General features: G+C 43.6%; 2 protein-coding genes across 3 annotated transcripts in view; both read right to left on the reverse strand.

The window, feature by feature from the left end:
- SLC2A13 (solute carrier family 2 member 13) overlaps nucleotides 1-18,862 on the reverse strand; it is a 152,953-nt gene extending 134,091 nt beyond the window's left edge. For both annotated transcript variants that reach the window (XM_062018738.1, XM_062018728.1), the window contains exon 1: nucleotides 18,097-18,862. In XM_062018738.1, coding sequence (XP_061874722.1) covers nucleotides 18,097-18,643 — 547 coding nt within the window. In that variant the 5' untranslated portion in view covers nucleotides 18,644-18,862. The remainder of the gene's footprint in view (nucleotides 1-18,096) is intronic.
- Nucleotides 18,863-19,380: 518 nt separating this feature from the next.
- LOC133629362 (IgA FC receptor-like) lies at nucleotides 19,381-20,055 on the reverse strand. Its single transcript, XM_062020046.1, has one exon. It carries the CDS (start codon nucleotides 20,053-20,055, stop codon nucleotides 19,381-19,383), a length of 675 nt encoding a protein of 224 aa, XP_061876030.1.
- Nucleotides 20,056-26,302: the final 6,247 nt, after the last annotated feature.

Genomic DNA, 26,302 nt, shown 5'->3' on the forward strand with positions numbered 1-26,302 from the left:
GGTTACAGTAATCCAAAAACATGTTAAGAAAAAATTTCTTTCAAATGGCAGTTAGAAGGAGAGAGTCTGATTTAGGTAACCAGAGACAAAATAATCAACATCCAGAAACTTAGAAACAAAGATCTTTGCAACTGTCCAAAGTGTAAGTGCATGCCTAGCACTACAGATGTCAGATGGTTTAAACTTCTCAGCAACTCAAAATTAGTTGTCCACATTCCATCTTTCTTTATTGTCAGCATATATTCCTTTTCACTTAGGTTGTGAAACACCTAGTCAGACATTTACCCGCTCAGCTGCCCCAGCTCCTGAGTATCATACTAGAGGACCTCCTTCTCACAGGCTGACATACTGGGAGCCTCTACTTGGAGTTCATGACTGCAGATCTCCTTCCAGAAAGCTGGCACGTTTAAAACAAGTCATTCCCTTTGTGCTGCTCAAATCTATCCCCAGACCTAGCTTTAAGACCTACTCTGGTTCAGGTTATTTCAAATTATTATATCAAAAGCATTCCTTTAAAAAACAAACAAACAAACAAACCCAACAAACCAGCTAAAAGGCAGCATTATAAAAATGTAGCAATTGAACTGGTAGTTAATTGAGCCAGCTCATCAGTGACAGTTTCTCCAAAATACACAGGGAAATGGTTGCTAACATACACCTACATTTTCAACAAGCAAATGAGTTAAAAAGTCTTTTATTCAGTCACACAGCTATCAGCAGCTTTCAACAGTGATATGGATTCTCACATTTTTCTAACTTGACCCAGACAGTATCAGACAAATTGTTTCAGAAACAGCATTTTTAGGAATGCCTAAAGAGGAAAAACTCTTTTCTCAAAAAGTATGTGTGTGTGCACATAGGTATGCAGGGAAGGAAGTATCACTTCATTCAGTGTCTAATTTCCTGTGGTTCTCTCTACTGGAAAGGTACCAGGAACTGTGGAGAAGGGCATTTCTGAACCACTGTAACAATTGCAACAGCCCTAAAAGTGACTAAAAGCTACCAAAAGCAACAAGCAAAAGGTCCTAAATTGTTTTGTTTCTGAATTAATTTTGATCAAGCACTATTTGCAAAGATTCTGTGAGCTCACAAGCTGCGGAAGATCTTTCATTGTGACAGAGTGAAGTGGCACATATTTTTATGCTACTCAACACAACCTTTATTTTTACCATATTGCAAAAGCTTCTCACTTCAGAAAATAAGAGCATTTTTCTTTCTCTTGAAAATTACAAATACAACATAGTAGTTTTCTTTATGACAGCTTGCATAAACATGTAAGACGAGCACTACTTAACCTACTTTAAAAGTCAAACTTTAGTTTAAATAAATAGTGACTGATATAAGCAATGTTTTGCTGTAGACATTCTTTAGCACATGCAGACTACACACTATATGTGCTGCTGGCTTATGCTTAGGAAAAACAGGCAGATTAACTTGGTGGAGCCCTGAGGCAGTCACAGCCAAAGACAAGGATCTGCTTCCCCAACCAGTGGCTCCTCCTCTTCCAGCAAGACAGCAGATCAGGATGCAAATCTTTATCTCAGCTACTCCATTTCCTCTTCCTGACTTTTGATTTGGTGGCTGACGTGGACTTGAGCTAAGGAGCAAGACCACAACAAGCACTAACGGAGTGGCTGAGGAGTAGCCATCCAGTTTCTTCTGCCGACTCAGACATGCAAACAGCAATTTCCAGCAGGGAAGTATGGGTTTATTATGACTCATGAAGATTTGGCAGGACTCATCTGCATAACTATTCATATATGTTAGAAAGCCAGCATTACGAACACCATGCAATTTTTCAGATTAAAAAAAAACACAAAAACCCCCAAAAAACCCAAAACAACTCTACATCAAAACCCTCAGAACAACACTGAGTCCTTCAAGGATCAGCAAAGATTTTCTATGCAGATAAGCTTTATTTTTAGAGTACAAGGGTAATGATTTGAAAATTACACATAAAATGAATACTCCTTTCCAACTTTGCACTTCTGTTTATACACTAGTTTTCTTCTTTGTTAGTTCTACTACAGTGATGCTCTACCCAACTTATAATGTCTAAGAAATCTGATAACTAAACAGACATGAACCTGCTGTAGAAGATGAACCATGGCTCAGCTAAAAGCATGCCTTCAACTTAAACCTGAAAGTCCTCTTCAGCTAAGAAGCAACCTGGTTTTAACAGTGCCTCTTTCTGTTAAAACAGTTAAACCAGTTAACATTTCAGTAAACTGCTTTAAGTTTCAGTCAATTAAGTAGAAATGCAACACATTACTACAAACATGCAGCTTAAGATGAAGATGAGCAAAAGAATGCATTTTCTTACCTACCACTTGCCATTAATTTTTTAAAATATAAGATTAATCTCATTATAAACTTGGTATTTTAGACAACTATGGAGTAACAGTGAATGTGTTCATTCGCTCACTATTCTGGAAAGCCAGTCAAAAAAATACTGTCTGTCTAGTTTATGTTCCCAGTAATTTTGTGCTTGCAATGGGTAAATACATTGCAACCATCAATGCAGAAAACTGTATTTTTATATGAATTACTACAGTTAGTTACCCACTTGTGCCAAAAACAGCATGGTTTGTAGGAAGATAGGTGCTAGTTATATGGTTTTGTAAGTATAGCTCTATAAAATAAACACCCTGTAAATGTTCTATAGCCTAAGGCCTAATTTTTTAAAAAAACTAACTCTCAATATCATTACAATGCAAGTAGCTCTCATCACACTAATCTAACTATCATTATCATGAAAATACATGATTCATGTTGACTGTCCAGTTTCCTTCTATACTAGCAGTTTCATACAGGGGATTGTCACAAACACAAGTGATCCATGTAGAGATGATAAAACATACTTTTTTTTTTCCTCCCCATTTGGGAAAATAAATGGTATCTGTATTTGCAGTATTGGGGGATTGGGGGAAAAAAAACCCAACAAGATACCTTTGAAGGCATGCACACTTTGCATGCGAGGAGGAGTAAGGGTGTACCCAATGCACACAAGTTAAGTCAACAAGTTGAGACTGTAGTCCAAGTGCTGTACATTTCTTTGCTTTTTGAGAATCAGCTTAGCTTAAATGTCTAGTTTTCATGCAACTTCTTCCCATGGTCTAGTGCTTCCCTGCTACAATTTCATTAACAACTACTTGGTGCTAGTGAAATGTAACTGTAATAGGAGAACATCCTACGGAGGAATCCCAGGTAAGGATCTCTCAAGTAAAGTAGTTACGTCTCTGAAAGGGTTCTGACTATTAGGACAAGGATCTTGCACTAGACTGCCCTTAGTAGAGGGACAAACTAGTGCTGAACTTCTCCAGGTCACATAAGTTTACTCCTAGAAACTACTTGCAGTAGTCTAGATCAGCAATCACAGCTCCAGGTTTTGTGGTGTAATACTCAAGCTGTTGAGTGATACAAGAGTACTTTACCATATTTTGGTGTCTATTTACTTCTATAAGGTGCTTATACTGACAAGAAGATGTTACAAGTGAAGAATAAAGCTGTTCTATTTGTGGCGAAAAAAGAAACAACAACAAAACAAGACAGTAGCTGTCAAGCATTAAAGGGAAAAAAGGAACAGATCAATTACTCCATTATCAACATCTAAGGGACAAAAAAGCTGAGGAAAGTCTCAGCTAACCAGGAGTGGGTGCATGTTGCAGGTGTGAAAAAACTAGTGCTAAATTTTAACAGGGAAACAGACTGACGAAGAGTTTCCTTCCTAAAAACAGTGAATATCAAGGCCTCTGGAAGAGACAGGTAGAGGACAGAAGCTCCCAGCAATACCTGGGAAATGCTGCTCTCATAGCTTTCAGCCTTTGACAACTTGCAGTCTTTTAGACACACTATAAATGGACAGCCATCATCCAAACAATAAATGTAATTCTGCTAACAAGATTGCTTTGCTCCAACTTCTATTTTGCCGATCTCCTCATTAATAACAGTGCTGAGAGCAAACAGATGTGAGAACCACAGATCACAGGAGCACGGTTCCCAAGGTCCTCCCTCAGAAGCAGCTCTTTCCTGCTCTGTTTTCATTCCCTGAGCATGTTATCAGGGGAGGATTCAGGAAGAGCTCCAGCGAGCCAGCAGTGAAAGCTGGTCAAATATCATAACATTCTCAGTAAATCTCGTTAATTGATACGAGACTCTGGTAACTCTAGACAACCTAAAGAGTAAAAGGAAATAAAGATGGGTATCTACAATGCCCCTCTGTAACTCAGAGCACCACGTTGATTCTCTCATCCAGTAATCTGCTTCATTTCCCCTATCCAATAAGAGAATAGCAAAAAGAAATGTAAGAATTAGCAGCTGCCATTTAAAATGGCATATCTGACAGTCCCATTGTATTTAACATAGATGCGGCAAATACCCTTGTTAAGATAAAATCTGCTTTTCCTGTGACTTGCAGTGCTCAAGTTGCAATAATTCACTAAATTGTAAGATAATCAACTAGGCAATGAAATACTCTGCTGTTTCAGCTTGCTGTACCCCAGCCTCTGAGTGCCTCAACTTCCTTTTTCTCTGACCAACAGCTACTATAGAGAGTTCCTGTTAATTTTACTTAACTCCTTCATATCTGCTCCCACTAAGAAGTGGACTTCGTCCTTCAAACAAAGGTTTACAGTTAAAAATGACATCACATTCTCTTTCAAGGGGTAAGATATTCTCAAGGCACATCCAAGTTTTGAGTGAAAAGATTCATGCACAAGCTACCACCAAGAGGAACAAGTAAACCCTGGATCCCTCTGAAATGCAAACTTTGCAGCTCCTGCACTTCCAGAATAACTTTCACAGAGAAAGCTAATAAAGAAAATTTCATATTTGAGGATAACTGAAAATCCTAACACCAGAGTGGGAAGGGAGCTCTAAAACTCCCACAGTACTTTCCAAAGAAAGCCTACAAAGTAATTACTGTCTCTCATCTTGGTTTTGCCTATAATCTGGACACGTTTCACCTGATCTTTTAATTAAGTTTTCATAAAGCAAGATCTAATTAAAACATCAATTACAGTAAAACCTAGCTACATATAATTGAATTTTCACTCAAAAGCAAAAAGAATTGATTTTATTTACATTTTTAAAACATTCCTGGTCTACATCCTCTTCCTTATTTCCCAAAACAAAAGGTAGGGACTGCTCACAGTACTGCAGGATGGCAGTATCAGGAGGTACAATTAATTGTCTACTGGATGAAGAATCATTTAGTAGAGCACTAATAGACTAACTGAGTAGGAAAGAGACCACTTGTGATAGCTTCTAATGAAGTACTAGGAACCAGCAACAAAGCACAAAAAGGTGACTGGGTCACTGAATTATATTACCCACTCCTGCCTACCCAGTTAGTAACATTTATACTTGTATGTAGTAACAAAACAGTAGACACACAGTATTTTCGCTATTAAATTTTACATGCCGCTGCAAAGCATACATGTTGTTGACAGGTTTATATGCAGATGAAGTTGGGAAGAAGTCTCTGTTCTGGCAGAATGCTACCATTCACAACATCAAAGACAACCTCCTTAAGAGCAGAAACTCCTGCTTTAACAACTCATGACCTACCACAGTAATGTAATGGCTCAAAAAACTTCGCACAAACTGTGCATCCAATGCAGTGTATGCTTTCAGCAAGTCAAATATCTATTGCTCGCTATCCTCAGGTACAGCACAATCCTCCATTCAAATACTGTCAAGTTTACATGCACACACATGCATCTGCGCACTTCAAGTTTATACTGCTCTTCTTTCTTAAAAGACTTTTTAATTGCTAAAATATACAGAGCCTTTGAGTAATGTTTCAATGTATCAGAAGACTCACGCATGTATAAATTACCAAAAGCATTTAGTAGCAAAGTGCTTTATCAGCTCTCGTGCCAACTGCATGTAATGAACAGAAGAGGCTCAAGGGAGTAATTGAAAAATAAGTGTAGTTAGTGATACAGCATGTCAGATTACATTCTGGAAGTTAAGTCTACATTAGCCTACTGAGTCACATCTGAGAAATGCTCTATAGAGTTGTGCTGATTTTAGGGAATCTTGCATTTCTGTGCACTGACAAGTATGTGACAATTTGTAAAAATGTATTTATTAACACACAGTTTGTGCTTCCAGTTAAGTAGAATTACCTACAGTTACAAAGCCAAGTGGGAATTATGTAAAAGCCACTAACTGAAATCTGTTACAAATCATTTGCCAGTGTTTCAGTAGGATTTGAACATCAGACTTCCCTGACCCCAGGCCTCTCTGACTAGTACCACCAACTGCATGCCTAAGGCCAAACACAAAGCAAAGAGAGAGAGAGAAGAGATCTGACTGCAGAGGAAATTATCTGAGAAACTGAAACTCAAGACTATGAAGTCCATTCACACAAATGGTTGTGCTGAACAGGTCATGACTGATATAAGATTATTATTTGTTTGTAGCAAGTCCAAGAATGCCTTTCAAAAATGCAGGCAAACATCAACCCCACGTTAGAGAAGGAAAAGTGAAGACAAAGTACCACAGTCACTGTGAGACCATGTGGCCACGAAGTGGCAAATCCAAGAATTAGATTGGTCTTATGTTTACATAACAACAGATGGTGCATCAGATTTGAGGTCTCACAATGTATAAGTCCTTCAACAGTACAACAGGCAATTTCTTATTGCAATATTTAAAGTTAGAAAGCCTTCTGAGTGTCAAAATAAAACAACCACATGCATGTATTTAACTTACATTAACATCAGGCTTGTAATTTGTCCTTGAGATTATAAAACTGCACAACACAAAAACCTTCATGTTATGGCAAGATGAGTTCAAGGCTATGTGTCTCTAACTCTTTGTATCAGCATGAAATAATTGTTTTTTTCTTGCAATAGTATCCTTGCTACTATTGCTTCTACAGCACACAAGCAAACTCTGATAGTTCCAGCTCCTAGGACAGGTAACTCAAGCTAGTATTTGCATTGGCAAGATTTACTGACACTTAGAAAATCAATGACTACAGATCCTGTAACAGGACAAATTTGTCAAGTACAGAACATACAGAGCAACTGTGGAAGTGAAATGCAGTAGATCAGACTTCTCAGTCTATTATTGCTTCAGGGATGTATGTGTTTCAGTGAGCGATAAGCATGCCAAATAGAAATCCAAACTAAAGAGCAAGCAGAGCAACTCTGAAAGGAGAAACAGTAGACCAAACACTCCTTAACCTACTATTGCTTCAGGGAAACAAGTATTTTATCACTGATAACATATAACAAACAGAAATCCAAACAAAGAGAGCTACACTTTGCTTCTGGATGATTCAGCTACATTGGGAACATATTTGTACAAGACAGAGAAGTATGTACAGGTATTTTTACAACTAACAATTTGCTTTAAGCATAATATTATAGAATATAAGCCTTTACAAAGAAATATGATACGCATCGTCTTCAAATACCAGCTTAGAAGTCTTATAAACTTCTCTAACAAATGTACCTAAAGTTCTGTGTTTCAATTGTAGCTCAGTATGACATCCATATTTACTTTACAGACTTAATTTTACATGAACCTACAATTACCTGATGAACAGATTCATATCTCCTAAAGCACTGTACTAACTAGTAGTTTATCAGCATCATGAGGTAAAGAAATTAATGTTGCCATAATGTCACTGGAATCAGGCTGGCTTAAAATTGGTTAGAGTGCTGAGTTACTGTCACAGCACAGATGAAAACTAGTTGTTCTCTGAGGGTGTTAGACCATACAAGACTACTAAGCCAAGAAACATACATCCCTACTTGACAAAAAATTAACAAAGATAAAAGAATTGAACCAAGAATCATGTCTTTCCACTTGATTAAAACATTCAGAGAAGCAGAAGGAACAGCTCCATATCCCAAAGCAGTTTTTCGTACCTTCTCCTGTCCTTCAGAGCACATCTATAGAATCCGTTCCCAACATACTTATCCTGAACATTTGCACACTTGCTTAACAGCATCCTCTTGCATATCTACCCTCCATCACATTTTTCCTCGCCACAAAAACACAAATGGCATCTAATTAAAATACTCTTTAATATAATTTTATTTGATTACTCAGTTCTGCCTGCTCATGCACACACATAGAGTTCTCTAGATGTATGGATTCCCACTTCCCAACATAACTATCTGGGAGGCCTGGATCAGACATTCCTTCTCAACAACATGGTCCAGGAAAGACAAGCAAACAGGTGAGTTACTGAGGTCTGAGTAGTGCTACTTTAGCATTTACACTTCCAGTTCCCCCTTCTTTGGACCAGTGCAAGGAAAGTGGTTCTTCTACATCCCAATCCAGATAAAGCTCATTTATACAGGAAACTTGGGGATAAGAAGTCATTGCAGCTAGACAAATTGAAAAACTGAACAGTTTGATTGTTAACAAAGTGGTCCACGAGAAGTCCCCATCACACCTAACATGCACAGTTCCACTTCATGTATCCTGAAAAGAGCCTCTAGAAATAAGGCAGAATTTGGACTAGATGATCTTTAAAGGTCCTTTCCAACCCTTAAGATTCAGTGATTCTGTGAATTAATAGGAAAGCTTGAGACATCAAACTTAACAGGTAGGCCAGGCTTGCCCTCATGCGGCCAGCACACAGTCAAAAGGGTTTATGCCTCAGCAACCCATTAAAATGGTCACACACGAATCCGTACTCATGGATGAAAGATACAAGGGACTGTATGACCATGAGCAGAGGCTCTAGTAAGCCATCCAGAAACAGGTTAAGATCCTAAGTAAGGAAAACAAGAAAATATGCACACAGTCTCTTAGAAGTTTCAGCATTGCAGACTGAGTTACTGAGAATTAACTTCTGAATAGACTAAATATTCTAAACAAGTGGCTCAGATCTTACTGAAGATGCAATCAGTATTAGAGGAGACAGGCCTGCTGGTCTTGAGATGAGGAAAAGCCTTTGCACTGCCGCATTTATAAGCTCAGAGCACTGTTTCTTTCTGTGCAAGGGAGCACTCCACATCTAAGAGGATAATGATTAATTGCCCAGATAGTACTTGGGTGTCAGGCACAGCAATTAACTTTGAATCAGAGAGAGCCCCATAGACCAATATAACAGACAGCTTATGACTCCGGGGAAGGGAGATTGGGAAATAGGCAGGGACAGAGAGAACCAAAGTCAAAAGACAAGGTGCATCTTTTCACACTTTAGAGTCACGATCAGCAGATACAAAAGAAAGAAAAGCAACAACATAAAAATTATGTCTTGAAGCCACAGCTTTTTCAGAAGCCCACAGACTGTTGAACATGATAATATTTTGTTTATCTTAAGCAGTAAAACTGCAGACTGAGGTCAGGAGAGAAGTGAAGAAGTGAACCTGCAGGACAGTTAAGACATATAGAGGTAACTGCATACAGGTGTAGCCAAAAGTTGTGCTCTGCCCCAAAGTTAGATTTTTAAGATAAATAGTAGCTTCTCGTCCAAGCTTTCAAATAATTTAGTAAAGTACATGCCCATTTACTAAAAGAGAAGTTGACATTATTTGTGTAATGCTCTACTGAACTTGTGCCCAGATTTCTGCTATATGCACCAATGACTTTTCCAGGAACATGCCAGTCAATGATTATGAGAGAAAAGTACCTACATTCAGTGCGTTATGTCTTCTCCTACCCAAGAACTACACACATGACAAAAGCAGATCCCAGTACTCAGCTCAAAATATTACCACAGTGATTGAATTCCTGGGCTAAAACATTGTGGCTGCCTATACACAGCATTTAGTCTTTTCCATCCCTTTATTCAAGGTCCCAAGTTTGTCTGGGTGGCTCTGGCTTTTTATATGTACCAAACTGTTCCAACGTGAACTGGACTGGTGAGGTCAGCAGCACCTATGATTAATGCAGGAACAGGGAGTCTATGACGGAAAACACCTAGCTGCTGAACTCTGTAGTGAATTAAACCAGGCTTACCTTTTCCCCTCAGGCAGATTCCCCATTCCTGTGCTGACATAGCTACTACTGACCTCAACAGTCCAATAATCAAGGACCTGTGAACAAACAAAAAAGGTCACTTACAAGCAAACATTTGCTGAAATGCACGCTTAAAGTACTCACAGCTTCGGTCTTAACTTGTACTTCCTTCATGCTCACTGTGCTCTCATCCACTTGTTAATAGTGGATCTCTCTGGTTGAAACTATGGTGGATCCCAAAAACCCACAAAAAAATTAACCAACCAACTCAATAAATCAAGTACTTAGTGGAGAGTCCCTTTGATTTTATCATCTTAACCTCTAAACAAAACTTCTTTGCAAACAGAAACTTAAGTTCAAAACAGCAGTTAGGCAGAGTGGGCTCTAATTCAGCTAGGAATAACAAATATTGACCTGAACCTTAATCACACAAAAAATACCACAACACACAGTGTGTCTCTCCTACTATCACACGTTGGACAAGGATCCCAAACAACTATACTAGAACTTAGGCTCCCAACACTCCGTGTTCCCAGCTGCACCCTGTTCAAATAGGCAGCAAATACACTGCCTACCTCCAAAGCACCATGTAAGCTCTGTGCTTCAGTTACCTTTCTAGGTTGCTGAAGTTGCTCAAGTCTCATTGTCGTTTCTAGTTATCTACCACTTTTTCTATAAAAAGCTCAGGAATAAGTAATTTAAGTATACTTATTAGCTTCAACACACAGCTTTTGCTTCCAGCTTTCTCCAGGCACCTTTAAGACGATAGACTTTTTTTTCCTCCATAATTATCTGAGGTTTTTTACAGTTGAAGGGCAAAATGTGAAGTCTATTCCATAACTGCCTGTTCAGCAGAGAAAATTGTGTCATGCTCAGAAGGTGGCTGGCTTCAGCATCAGTACCATCTTTCTTAAAGAAATTACTCAATTCTGACTGCCTATCCATTCCTGAACGTGCAGCTGAAGAGACAGTAAACCAAAAATCGTATTTTCTCCAGGTTAAGTACTAGCAACTCCTCCAGGATTAGAGCGGTAAAAAAGTAACGGGCCATATTGTTTGACTCTTTCATTACATTGGTTAAAAACCCACCGAACTACCAAGACAAGAATCAATGGTAATTTCAGGGAGGAAAACCAGAGAGATAGGAGGAGCTCCCTGTTTCCACCAGCTGGTCTGGTCTTGCTTTGGAGGCTGAACTGCATTTCAGGGTATGAGGACAGGATGGCGCTACTGCTTCTTCTCTCTTCCTGCTTCTCAGGGCAGAACAGCTCTGCTCTGCTACTGCACTAGGGAAAAGGAGAAAGACCTGTAGCTCTGCTCCTCAGCAGAAAGGATACAGAAGGATTGTTATTCCTTGTTTCTGTCCCAGACAGAAAAGGTTTGCCTGCAGAAACACCCACTTCGGAGAAAAAGCTGGAAAACTCTTGCCCTAGGCCTCCATACAGGCTTCTAAAGCTATTTAATTTTGTCTAGACTATGAAAATATGGATGACTGGTAGGTGAATCTAATTTTGGATACACGTTTTTGTTTACACAGCAGGTCCTCCACCATTTCTGGCATCTTCTGGTTCTGTGTCTATTGCCTGGAGATCAACAATCATTTCATTACTGCCTCCGAGACAACTGAGCACACAGCTCTATGTGCTTCACTGGCTGTTGATTAGATTAGAGAGCTCCTCAATACTACCAGTCGGCAAGAGACCTTTGAATACTCAGACCTTCCTAAATACACAGAGATGTGTTGAAAAGAGGCAAGAAAGTTCTAGATATGAGGCCTGACAGAACTGCCTTCCTGTCAGCCCATGTGCTAAAAGCATCAGGTGTCACCCAGATTTTCCACACTGCTTGGAAAGTTTTTTTGCCTTGAAATTGCCTAATCACTCAGGAGATGAAGTAGAACATGCTGGTTGATGTAAAATGCTCACTATAACAAAGGACAAACCTCAAGGTTGGTGCCAGGCGCTTCTGGAAAATATCAGCTCTAACGAGAACCAAGAAGCCTTTCAGATTCACCACAGAGGTCAAACCTCCTCCAAAGGGCTGCTCCCTTGCTGAATTACACCGGAAAAATCAGTGAGGGGGAAAGAAAAGTTCAAGTAGAGAAGCTAGGGTGACAGCTTCTGAATACACTCAACTGGAAAACACATCTGTAGGGAAAAGGGGAGAAGATCCCTAAGGGACAACTAAAAGACAAGCCCAAGGTAAAAAGCTGCACGTATCAATAAACATACACTTTAAAAAAAACACAAACACACAACTGCTTCAGTGTCTGAGCCCACTAACACAACAGCCACACAAAGACATGGTTGAACTCCCAGGAAAGTCAATGTGGGAGCGATTCCCACAGCATATGTGGGACTCAAAACAAGGATCTGCTGTTTGGAGGGGAGGAAGATGAGAAGGGTCTCTCCCCAGTTGCAGAAGAGGCAGGCACCCTTGCTGTTTAGCTAAATAAGAGAAAGAATCAAGGGGAAGACAGGAACACGTTTGCTAACAGGACAGCTGAAACCATGCCATGACCTACCCACAGCCAGTCACATGCATTTGGGGCTCCGAGGCCCTGCAGTGACATCGCTATCCACACACGCAGGACAGCTGTAGGGGACTTAGGAAGGAAAAGAACACAGACTCCCTGAGCTAAGAAACTGAACTTCAGTAACTGGGTATATAAACAAGCAAAATGAGAAACTACCTACCAAAAAAGTCACCTTCAGAACAGGCATTTGCTTTGAATAAATCCTTAAAAAAACCACACGTCTAAAACCTCCAACAAACCAGAGGAAAATAAAAAAAAATGAAAGAAAATTGTGTTTTTTAAAGCTCCATTTCTTCACTTATCGTAAGTAAAATATATTTTAGAAGAAGCTGCATCATAAGACCCATAGAAAGATAGCTTAGCTAGAGAAATGACCACACACTCAACCAGAGCTCTATCGCACAAGATCTCTACAACATATTTAATAACTGCTTCTCTTACTATTTGTTCACAGACATAATCATTGCAAAAAGAATCCAAAGGGAGGGAGAACACTGCTCCCCAGATTTTCAAGTCACTGGTTTTAGGCTTTCTGCATCTCCAAAGACTATCCCAGCTGACCTAGTCCTCTTCACAAGCTTCATGTCGGCAACACTGATCGTAGAGAATAGATTAGGTTCTTACGATGCAGGGAACCAACCCTGAGCACACACAGCAACGCAGTAGCTATAGATCCTGGAAACTTGGGTGAGCATCTCTGGTCAGTGGCAGAACAAGGGATGATTTCAACAACGTGGCTATTCATCTCTCCATTCCCCTCCACCCCTACCACACGCTTATACTAACAAACCACCATCTCTGAAGATAAAAATACCATATGAGCCTTTGGATTCTGAAAACTACAAGGATCTGCCAGAAGCAGCACAATGTGTTTGGGGGGCTGAGGGTGACTCTCCCCTTCAAAATATACTAGGGTATAAACTCATTTTTTAAAAATCTGGTAGACACTCACATATAAAAACAGATTGAAGTTTTAGAGTTTCCCTTGGGGGGAGGGGGATTAATCTGAATTTTTTTCCAAGATAAAAAATACAAAGCACATGACAAAGCTCAGTAGTACACTAAATAATAAACCACCTGCACACATCGACTCATCTTTAACAGGCAACAGGTCATACTGGTTATTTTCCAATATTTTCACAGCATACATGGTAGTCCAGCTGGTATGGTGAACTTTTACATCATGACTCTTTTAAAGATAATACAGAGCTGATACTACACAATGCAAATCCTTTGGTTAAATTAGGTTATTTTTTCACTTGCTACTGGACCTTGCTGTCAGTAGAAGCCAGTCCCACCAGGGAAGCCCTGAACCATATGCCAACGCTTTTCACTCCTGCCTAATTCTGTGTACAGACTTGTTTCCTCTGCTCAGAAAATGACCTACATATGCAGTAAAAAGATGTTACCAGGAATGCTACGTATGTCACATTCAAATATAGCCTTTAAAAAAACCCTACAGACATTTTGAGTACAAAGCAGGCACTGAGCAGTAAGCTCACACTGTGAAGACACATCAAGCATCAGCAAAGTCAGGAGTCAAAAAGAAGACGAGGCACCTAACCAGTCAGGTCTCCATTGCATTGCAGACCTAGTAACAGAATGCATGCACAGTCCTAAGCTTTCACAAGGGCTTGGGTAGCATGTGCAAGAAGCCACACATTGAGTACAAAACCAAACTACTGAAGAGCTGATCATTAATTGAGCACCATCTATTCTGCATGCAGAACAGAAGAATCTAATCATGCAGCTAACAATTGTACATTAAGATAGAGATCAGCTCTGCACAAGCAGGCTTAATTCTGTCACTTCCTGAACTCTGCATAGCTCAGCTTTCCTTCCACAGCTGGTACATAAGTGTTCTTGAAAAAGTGATCTGAACAGCACACTACCTGAAGCACCACGCCAGCACTCATGCTTAAAGGCCTTCAGCATCCTCAGATGACAGAAGGATAAACTGCTCCCACTGCCATTGAAGCATATGTGGCCAATGGCTTCAGACAACAAAGTGACAGCAAAATTAAGACATTGCAAATTAGTGATTGTAACATGAGTCTAAGAAAGAAGTGACTCTGCAAAGAGCTATTTATTTTGTCCTTTTTGGTCTCTACTTCTACGTTCTCCATACTTATTCTATAGTCACTCTCCACCTCCATTCTCACAGCAGCAGGTTTTCCATAGAGTTAACTCTCATCTATGGCCATGCCTGGATTTAACCTCTGGTGCTTCAGTTCTGGCCTGCCCTCATAATTTAGTAGGGCAGACCAGAGATTAGTCAAGTGAAAAACCTTGCTTTCCTACCAAGCACGCAGACTACAGCGGACAACACAAAGCAAACCTATGCTGACCCTTCATCCCATACAAGTGTGGATGCTCATCCTTCAGCAACAGGATAGGGCCTTTAGTATTATCAGAGGCAAAAGGTCCAGATTTGCCTTGTACTCAGTTAATGTTTCTCCTAGCTAAGCTCATATGATCCAATTTCCTAAATGTCTGAATTTTGCCCACATTTGCTGTAATAAATATCTGCCCAAATGTTGCATTCCTGACATCAGGCTCAGCCACATTCCTGAAGAGCCAGACAGCAGAGCTGTGTAGGGCAGGCACAGGGTACAGAATGATGGCCATAACCTTATTCTTAAGCCATTTTGCCTAAAGTTGTCATGAACTATGTATTTAGAAACTCAGACCTGAAAAAACCTAAGTACATTCTAAGCTCATGATGAACACAGTTTCCCATTTGTTTCATTCCCTGTATTTTGCATTTACACCACAGGAAGAGAGGGGAAGGGGAACATAACTGTTTCCAACCATAAAAATCTGGTCAACAGTTGCCATGAAAGAGGACTTTGACTTGTCCTTGAGACAAGGTCTTTATTTTCTGGAAACATCTCCTGTAATTGCTGGGGAGAAAATGAGAGTTTTTCTCTCTCAGAACAGCTCTATAGAAAATGGTAAAAAATGGACAAAACAGCCAAGTGAGAGATGTTCCTCATCTCAGCATATATCCTGTATTTTTCATCCCTGAAAGTTTACTTGTAGCCTTTTATAAAGCAGTCACAAGAAAAACAGCCATTTTCTCACACAGACACTATTAAGAGATCACTGTGTACTGGGGAGGGCAGAACCAAGCCCCATAGGTATCCATCACACACCCGCTTCTACAGTGACGTAGTACTGCCCTTCATGCAGTCATTCATTTATTAAACACAAGCAAATGTATTTCTGGAGCAGATCTTGATGTGCAGTTGGGACATAGACAGCTACAGGAAAGAGACCTCAAAAACCTATAAAATCATGCAGGATTAAGAAGCTTTTTCATAACACCACACCATCAGAGGCAGGTGGCTCAGCAGTCTGCACGGCTGCTGAAGTGGCACATTACTTGAGCGACCTCTTTACACCAATGCTCAGAAGTTGTTGCTCACTGTGGGCAGGAAAATGGTAGTCAGAGGGCTTCAAGAGAAGAAAGGGAAGAAACTGGTTAAAAGTTCCACCAATTTCTAATACCTTCATGAAGTTATCCAGGCTCCCTCTGGTGGGGGATTTAATGTGGAGATTGTTGCAGTTTGCTGGAGGAGAAAGGTTTTGAACAGTTTTGAACCATATTTTTCTCTTTTGTAAAACAGACCATGTTAGGATTGAACTCCACGATTTTTGGAGTCTCTTGTGATGCTTCAGTCACCATAACTTAAGGTAATGCTTTGTTTCTGGCCATAAGCTCCATCACATAAAAAAGAGAAACGTTTGATAAAAAGAAAATGTCTTAATTTTTTAAATCTAAATTAGTGTCTTTGTGCTCCAAAATTCTCAGAACATCTCTCGGTCCTTACTTTAGCTCTCCAGAACCCCAGCAGAGTCACCATCTCCTTCCCTGATACTGTAGGGAGAGGCCAAAGAGATCTGTCTCTTCCCAGACCACACAAGATCTACAGCTGTACAAAACAACAACTCCTAGCTCTCAGTTTCCATTTCTGTGGTTTATATATTAATTATATTAAGCCCCAAGTCTCTATCCCTCCAACAATACCAATTCCATTTATTTGCACCACCATTAGACAATTCCGACACGTCTCTATCTTTCCACATAACAGACATAGGCAGGAGTCCTTTCCTCTCTCTCCCTCCAAGTTGTCAATGTAACCAGCTCCAGTCAAAGAACAGGAGAAGCTTTACAAACACAGAAAGACGTCAAATTTGACATTTTAGTATCCACTTCTAAACACACGTACTACATACTGCTACTAAAATACCTCTTCTGCCTCCTCATAGTCAAATTTAGTTTTCTTGTCTCCTGAACATTGTAACAAGTGTTACCTACATTTTGCATTTTTCATTTAAAAAAAAAAGCAAGGTAGCACTTAAAACACCAAAAAAACCCACACAGCTCAGGGTAGGAAAACTGCAACCTGAGGTAGTTCCTTATTGTACAGGAAAATCAGCTTGAGTCTTTCAAGGACTGAGTCCATTATGTTTCTGACAGCCCTTATTATGACTGACTAACTTTTTTTCCTTATTAAGACCACGAATTGCATCACAGCATGTATGTCTATAACAAGCCAGAGAATTCAAAAAATTTTTCAATGGCTAAGAAACAGAACTTTGCTATGTAGAGGAAAACAAGTGAAATCCTCAATTTGTCCTCTCGCTTTTCGATACAAAGGGCTGCAGATTGCAGTTAGAAGGATTTACTTCTCTCTCTTCCCTTTTTTAGTACCTATTGTAGTTTAAAGACTCTGAATGACCTCATACAGCAATTCTTAGGTGACTGAGTATAATTCATATTGCTGCCTGAGAGGACAGCAGCTGAAGAGCAGCCACTATTCTGGGGATATTTAGGATGTAGTTGGCTCAGAAACTGGTCTCCAACATCAGAGGAAACACTCCTCATCATTTCGAGTTCTTTGGGATAACAATAAAGTTTTACCTGAGTCTACTGTTTGCAAGTTACACACCGCATATAAGGAGGCTACTTAAGAGCAGCAGTTCTTCTTCGGTTCTGCAGGATGCTAGTAACGAAACCCAAAGTCTTCCAAAGCAAGCATCATCTCGTTTGACAACAGTGATTACTACCTCATTTTGTCCCAAAAGCATTTTTTTAGTACCTCGTGAAAACATAAACCGTGCAGGGAATAAGAATTCTTTACAGTTCAGAAAGACAAGCATGATATCTTCTTCACTCCTGACCGCCCAGAATCCTCTCAAATGCAAAGCTTACGGTTAAAGCTGTTGGCACTGACAGACCACCCTAAAGATGAATTTTGCTTCTCCTCGTACAGAAGCCAGACAACTCTCCCCAGAATGGGCTAGGACTACACGCACCATCTGGAAGTAAAACGGGAGAGAGAAAACACAACTCTCCCTCCTTTCCCACACCCCGCGGGGATCTCCAACAGACCCCACTCCTGACTTCAGCCCAGTGAAGCACCTCTGCACCCCACGGGCCAGCGTTCGCCTTCTGTCTGCGGGCTGCCGGACAGAAATGGGTCGTGACGGCGCAGAGGCATGGACAGATTTTAGGCTGGGTTAAACCTGCCTCGGGGGTCAAGAGCTGGGGACCGCCGTGGGCAAGGCGCGCGGGGAGGAGGGAACCCGTCGGGGGGGGGGGGGGGGGGGGCGGCACTCACCGATGCCCAGCCCCACGACCACGCGTCCCCCCAGGAGCGTCTCCTTGTCGCGGGCGGCAGCCAGGACGCCGGCCCCCGCCGTGAAGAGGCCGCTGGCCAGCAGGATGCATGGCCGCCGGCCGCACAGCCCGTTGAGGACGCCGCCGGCCAGGGCGGAGAGGGCGGCGGCGCCCACCGTGCCGGAGACGAGCAGCTCCTGCCAGAGGGCGTCCAGGTTGAGCTCTCTCTTGAGGAGGAGCAGGGCCCCCGACACCACGCCGGTGTCGTAGCCGAAGAGGAAGCCCCCCAGGGCGGAGAAGACCGACACCACGTAGACGAAGCCGGGGGTCTCGTCCTGCTGGAACTGCCGCCGCGCCGCCCGCTCCAGGTCGCCGCCCGACGCCGCGCTGTTGAGGCTGGAGCACGACTCGGCGGCGATGAGGCTCCGCTCGCCCGCCGCCGCGCCCGAGCCGGCGGACCCGTCCGCCTGCCGCCGCCGCTTCTCGCCCATCAGGTTGCTCAGGCTCCGCAGCGTGTACTCCACATTGTCGCTGGCCTTGCGGGACATGGGACGGCCGCGGCGGCTCCCGCCCCAGCCGGGGGAGGGCGGGCGGCTGAGGCGGGCGGCTGCCGGGTGACTCTGGCTACGGTAGCGGGACCGCCGCTGCCGGCAACCGCCTGTCCTCGCCTCGTCCGCCCCTGTCGGGCCGCGCTCAGCCGGGTCGCATACTCCCCGCGCCGCCGGGCAGACTCGAGGGGAAGTTGCCTGCGGCGGCCGCCGCTGCCAGCGCCCAGGCGGAGCGGGAGGCGGGGGCGGGCGGGGACAGCGGCGAGCGCGGCCCGGCGCGCGCCGGGGGGCGGGGCCGCCCCGCCCCGCTCCGCCGTGGCGCGCGCTGCCGCGCGTGCGCAGCCCGCAGCGTTTGCGCACTGAGCTCAGCGGCGCCGCCGGTCACGGCCGCTCTCCTGCGCCGGAGCCGCGGGCGGCAGGAAGGCGGGCGGCGGCTCAGAGCCGCCTGGAAGCTCGGGGGCAGGTCCCGCGGTGGCGTGGGGCGGCGGGTGCTCCTGCTGGGCGGTCCTCGCCGGTGCGGGGAGAGGGGCTGCCGGCGTCGCCCACCGCCCTGCGCGGCTCAGCCGAGCGTCTGACGCACGGCAGCATACCTGTTCATTTAATATCTGGATCGTTTGAACAGAAACGGCGGTTAACGTTCGCGCTTGTATTGTGTTTTCAAGTGACAAAGGGAACATTTCGGCCAGTTGTTAAGAGAGAAACTGGTTCGTAACCGTATAGAAGTTTGGAGTTCGTTCTCAGGCGTATACACAGAGCACAGCATTTCGAGAATTCCATCTTTGAGCATTTTTATAGCGGATTTTCGTCAAGACGAAGCCGAAGGTCCGGCCCGGGCAAACCCGGGGGCCGCTGCGGGACGGGGAGCAGCGCGTGGTCCCGCGGGTGGCGGGAACCCGCGTGCAGTGCGGAGTCCGCGGGTGGCGGGAGCCTGGCGGCAGTGCGGGAGCCCGGGGGCAGTGCGGAGTCCGCGGGTGGCGGGAGCCTGGCGGCAGTGCGGGAGCCCGGGGGCAGTGCGGAGTCCGCGGGTGGCGGGAGCCTGGCGGCAGTGCGGGAGCCCGGGGGCAGTGCGGAGTCCGCGGGTGGCGGGAGCCTGGCGGCAGTGCGGGAGCCCGGGGGCAGTGCGGAGTCCGCGGGTGGCGGGAGCCTGGCGGCAGTGCGGGAGCCCGGGGGCAGTGCGGAGTCCGCGGGTGGCGGGAGCCTGGCGGCAGTGTGGGAGCCCGGGGGCAGTGCGCGTCCCGCGGGTGGCGGGAACCCGCGTGCAGTGCGGAGTCCGCGGGTGGCGGGAGCCTGGGGGCAGTGCGGGTCCCATGGGTGGCGGGAGCCCGGGGCAAGTGCGGAGTCTGCGGGTGATAGGAGCCCACAGCTGTCAGGCTGGCACCCCGGGAAGAACAACAGTATGATTTATGCGTCATGGTATATGTAATACCACATATCAAAGTAAACGAAATTTCCCATCTGACTTGTCTTCTGTAAAGATCTTCATAATGAGGGCAGCCGGTAGATGGAGAATTTCGGTAATTAATTGGCTTGGTTATTCCCAGCCCACGCCTTGTGAGCTGCACTAGTCATAGCCACATGAGTATCAAACTTAGATAAGGGAGCAAAGTCCAGCACGGCGAGCTGCACAAAGCCTCTTTGGTGGTGTGCCTCTGCCTCAAGGCAAGCTGTGAAATGGCCCAGATAACACTGACTAAATAAAATAGTGAGCTCTGGTTACTGAAATGAATGGTAATAACAGTTATCTGTGTACTAGTGACAAGTGTGGCAGTGGATCTGTAACTACAATAAGTCAGCTTCCATGTCTGAGCATATGAGAAAATTAAACAGATGTTAACATTCAGTTGGTTTTGATCAAGATTTGGATAGCAGGGTGTGATTGGCATGGAGCATTCTTTAGTCCTGTTATAGAGCAGTCAGGCCTGATCCAGCACTAGAGCAATAAACAGTTTCAGGTTGTAGCATCAGGAATGAAGCTATGTTGTGCTGTAGCAAGCTATGCCCTCAGGTCCAGCAGGTCTCCATGAGCAGACTGACTTTCGTTTCTACAGTGCCATCAGGAGAGAGATCTGTAATTTTCCAGAAGTCTCCAGACTTGCCCAGCAAGCACAGAGCTCAATACTTTTAATGTATAAGCCCTAAATAAAGAATGTGGGACACAGTGCATTAAACAGAGAACATTCACACCAAATCCCTTGCCAGCCAGAAGGAATGCCTTCAAAGAATGTTGTCACAACAGCTGGCTGTCACAAAAACAACCCATCTTTTTAACAGCCATCTCAGATGCTGGAAGCATTCTATATGTTACAGTTAATAGAGGCTCAAGAGAGCAAGCATAAAGCTTTTGGGTTTTTTCCCATTGCATTTCCATTTCCAACACAATCAGAAACAGACATAATTTCTCATCAGGTCACACTGTCAACCTTATGTCTTAAAACGATTCCTTGAAGAAACACCACAAAGAAGTTCACCTGCAGGGCACACCACACTGAAGACTGACTTCACGAGAAGGAGAGAGATCAGTTTGGTTTGTATTTACTTATTGTCTCCGTAGTACTGGATTTCATGATAAGAGCTGACTTGTAAATTATTTCACAGTAATACAAAACATAGTAGGCATGATCGGTAATCTAAGATGAGGGGTCAGATCCAAGAAGGATTTGTGTGGATTTTAGGCATGACATTATGCTTTCAAGATATTAAATGCTTAACTGAAACACTGTTCAGATTCACAGCACTACCTGTTCTCTCTTTTAAGGTGTGTTTGCACAATTGTTTGCCAGGTGGTGTTGTGAACCAGATCGAAGAACTAGTCCAGCTTTAAGAAACTCTTTTTGTGTGTATCTTTCTTCAGCAGAGAGCAGGGATAAATACAGGATTTTAGTGCTCTCATTTTGTTGATACGTGGCATACATCAGAAAATATCCTCCAGAAAACTACAGAGTGCTTTGTGCCTGTGCCCAGAACTCCCCCAGACCTGAACAGCTGGGAGTTGGCTCCCGTCTCTCTGTTGGCACTCAGAGTTGGTGGGCGAGTGCTAGAGTCTCCTGTGGGACTTTAGTCCAGCCAAGAGGCCCTGTGAGATACTGTAGGTCGTTTGTGTGACAGCATAAAGAGTGACAGCCTCACAGAGGAAGCAGAAGGCCTGAATCACAAATTTGTTTCAGCCCAGGAGGATTCAAATCGCTCTCTTACCCCTCAAGAAGATTGTAGGTTAAATGGGGAAAAGTTGGACTCTTAAAGGAAATTGGATTGCGGTTTTGAGAGCCATGGGGCCAGCATAGTGGGGCAGAAAAGGATCTGCTTGTATGGCAGAAGCAGGTCCAGCCTTGTCAGTGCTGGTTATCCTCTTCCCATGAAGTCGTGGTTGTGTTTAAAAAAGAGAAAAAAACAAGAAGCAAATCCCCAAACCAAGAATGCTTCCCATCTCAGTCAGTGCTGTGGGGGTGGCCATGAGGGCTTTAGCCTCACGTAGGCCTTTAGCAATACAGTGTGCAACCACTTATGTTTTTAGGCTCCTACACTAATTTCTTGTTCATTGGTGCTATGATGCTCATAAGAGACTTATCATTATTATGATATATTAAGATATATTCTTTTGCCACAAGTGGAATTGCTATGTAAGTTGAGAAATACCACTGCACTGGGCTGAGGGAAATCATCTAGCAAATCACCTGAATATGCACAAAAGATCAGCAAACACTGTCAATCACAGCAGCTTGTATCATGTCTGAAACCCTGGAAAAGCACTGATAGGGATGCCAAAACCTTTTCTTACAAGCTCAGTTTGCATGCAGTTCTGGAGGTTCAGAAACATTTTCTCCACACAGAATTGCACATTATCAGTGTGCCAAGGAATAGGGTTGGCTACCACTTTATACAACACACATTTCTTCTCTCTGACAAGCCACAAACCCTCATCCTGGACCCCACCAGTTTGCTGAGATTGCTACTGTGTACTGGTAATATACAGTTGGGATTATTAGGAACAGTCTCATTTGAAAAAAAGAAAACCAGGGTCTCTAAATAGGAATTCAACACCAGAAACAATTTGAAATAAGCTGTGTGTTGCCTTCAAACTTCCTTTTGTTTCCAGATTCATTGTTTTCTTGCAGTGTTGTTTGGTCTGTTTTGGCAAGAAGATACTTTCAGAAACATTCCCTAGTTTCCTTATCCCCATGTAACATTTCCCTCTCCAGGCATTGTTGCAATCTTGACAGAGACATCTCATTCCTTTATCTGAACGTGTCTGTTTCGTAGCTCTCCAAGCAGTCAGAGTTGTTTGTAATCCTTCCAATGTTTGCTAAGGCTTCTCCCTTACATGTACAGGTCCTGGCTAGACCTTTCTCTGATATCTCAACAAAAGTTGCCCTTGGCCTGTACAAGCTCTCCTGGATTGGACAATGTTACGTGGGACTTGAATTCCTGGGTGTCCTGGCTTGCAGAGTGACTGTTGGCCATTTACCTTCTGCTATGGATATCCAAATCTGTAAACTGGGACAACACTGTTGGCCTCCTCTGTAAAATCCTTTCAAAATGAAAGTAATATTAGAATTTATTAGTAGGGAACTGACTGACGCTATATGTTTAATCCTGCTGGTCAAGTGTGAAGAGATAAACTGTCTGACAAGTACAAAGTTACAGTGTGAATGCTGGGAAGGGTGGGGATGGTGGTGATTGCAGACAGAAGCCGACAAAACCATGGGGTGATGTGTTCCTCACCTGACAAGCAGAGCTGACCCCAGCATAGCTAAGGTTGCCTCAGGCTTTGTACCACAGGTTTATTCCCACCAAAGTAATCATTTGAGCTTACATTTTGCTCTCGCTTTTTCTCATGCTAAATATATGAGTTCCAGCAAACCCACTTCAGACCCATTGAAAATGCAACTGTAACAAACCTGTGGGCTTGGAAGTTAATTGTTTTCTTTTTAAGATCTCCAGCTTTTTCATACTGCAGAACAGCGACTCAGTTTTTGGCAGGAGAACAGTTCCTTTCTGCCTTTGGCTGTCAAAAGAAAGATCTAATGAGATTTGACTGAAACAGAGTTTCTGATGGAGTCAGAAGCAATCTGTGTAGGAGTGTGCTGCCAAACCCAGGCGTGCCCTGGGTGTGTGCCCAGGGGTGAGCCTCAGGCAGTCCATTCCCTGCGTGACTTTAAAACTTAGGGCCTAGCACGTCCTGAAAGCCAGCAGCGGTGTGAAACAGAGTGGGGGAAAGACTTTTATTATTGTGCTATTTGTAATTTTATTTGGACTTTTATTATTGTACGATTTGGAGGTTTGGAAAGATGGTTTACCGGGTTACGAGCCTTACCAAGTCATTATTACCTTGGAGCAGTTATAATTCCTTAGTTACAACACCTGGCAGCATCAAAATCAAGGACTTAGCAGACCACTACCCATGAGATACCAGAGAAACACTGCTCTCGGTACACCATATCTTTAAACAAATGTGTGCCAACACCAAGCCACTTGTCTATCTGCTAGACAGAAAACCCTTTCAGTGCTGCAGATAACCCCAGAAGAACAATAGGTCATCTCTCAATCAGCTGGGATTTCTAGGATTGGAGAGTAACCTCCTCTTCCAACATCTAGCCTCTGGTGTGTGTGACAGACACATACATTCAGGAAGAAGAGAACCACATGCAAAACCATCAGTTTCAGTCCAAACCCTCTCAATTCTATCATTCACTAAAGCAAATTTGATTTATGAGAGTCCATCTCTCTAAAAGGTGGACAGTACTTCTAAACCAAATCCTCCTGCAGATTATGTAAGACCAACACACCAGTTGTCCATCATTTAATGAAATAAAGCAAACAAAACAATAATTCAGAAAGGCTTTTAGGCTTATGTATGATGCTATTCTGCATCCCTAGAAAAGTAACTGCTGACCCAGCATGAGTTCACTGCTTAGTAAGCTCTCACCTCTTCAAAGCAAAATCTAACCGACAAAGTCCCAAGAAGTGGAATCCATGTGTTTTAAGCAGCAAGATAAAAGCTGGCTGTGCTGTCAGCCCTGGCATCACATAGTATCTGAGTATAACGCTGTACAGAAGTGCTTTATCCAAAGCTGCAAATGAAACTGGAAACAGACTGGGAAGAATTCAGCGACTGAGTCATTAAGTTGGTCATACCCTCTGGATCTGACAGATGGTGAATCCGTCAAAACCTGTTTTGTGGATTTTTTGGGAGAGAACTGTACAATAAGGGATGAGCAAGTTTAAAAAGGAAATTGAACCATGTGAATTCCCTGTGCAAAGGCAAAATACATACCGAGAGTGCCTGAAGTTGACTGTTAGTGCCAGGAGATCATCCTGGCCTGTGGAAGATGAAAATCAGCAGTTTCCATGGCTGGGAAACAGCATGGAGCAGCAACAATCTGGGACTTTTATTTGCCTCCTTGCTTATTTCTTTCTGTATCTGTACTTCAAAAGTTCTATTTCCATCAATTATGGATAGATATCCTTTATAAGTCTATTTTGCTAGGCTGTGAGTATTAAAATCTGCTACATTTTTAAAATAGGTCTTCTGTGAAATGTTTTGTGGAACTCCCTGTAGAAATGTTAACAAATTCCCTGACAAGCATCACACCTGCCACAGTGATAATTCCAAATATAACATTTAACACTCAGGAAAATCACATTAATGGTGATTCTTGACCCTTTCAAAGCAATGGATATGGGAATGCACCAACCTCATGGGAAGGTTTACGCCATCAGTAGGAAGTGTTGAATGGTCACAGATTATTCATCACAAAGTAACGCCACTGTTTTTTTAAAAGCCTCTGTGAGTTCAGTGAGGGCTCTTGCCCACAGTCCAACACTACCACACAGCCCTGGATGTGTCTTCAGACGCACTTCTGATGGTGCTGAAGGTGAAAAAGGAAGGGTGGGAGTTAAATGCACAGGGACTCCCTAGAGGCTTTCTAAGGTGCCTGGCTACTTCCACTAATGACAGAAAATTTGTTTACCTGCTTCTCTCTACAGTTACAAATTCTGCTCCTAAATAAGACAGATTTGATCTCATCCCATTTTTGCCCGCAGGCACCTGGCACTGAGGAGAGCAGCTGCATGGGCAGGCACAGCTGCACAGCCTCCACCCTCCCAGCCACGACCCTTGGTGGGCAGGTGCATGGATACAGAGTATTTAGGAAGGACTGGCAGGGACAAGCAGGAAGCAGCATAGTTGCATTAAGAAGCACTTTGTCTATGCAGTGCCCCAGTATCAAACTGGAGATGTACCTGCTAAGAGTTTCTGGGTCAAGATCAGAGTGGAGGAGGAGGAACCTGGGGGATGTTGTGATTGGTGTGTGCTACAGACTGCAGCCTGTGAGGATGCAGGGGCTGAGGCCTTCTGCAAACTAGAAGTCTCTAGGGACATGAGCTCATGTCCTTACTGGGGATTTCAGCCACCTGGCTGTCTGTTAAAAAAGATACATGGCTTCAGGCAGGCAATCCAGGAGGTTCTTAGGCTGCAGTGGGGATATTTTCCTAATACAAATGCTAGAGGGGGACAGTCATGGCCTCCTGCTTCCCTCTGGCTTGACCTCCTGCTGATGAGCGGGGAAGAAGCAGGGGTGAGAGTAGTGCTTGGGCTGCAGCAGCCATGAGGTGACAGATGCAGAGGGGAGCTGGGATGGTGGGCCACAGTTAGGACTGTGG

This window comes from Colius striatus, chromosome 1, assembly GCF_028858725.1.
Source record: "Colius striatus isolate bColStr4 chromosome 1, bColStr4.1.hap1, whole genome shotgun sequence".
In the NCBI taxonomy this organism is placed as follows: domain Eukaryota; kingdom Metazoa; phylum Chordata; class Aves; order Coliiformes; family Coliidae; genus Colius; species Colius striatus.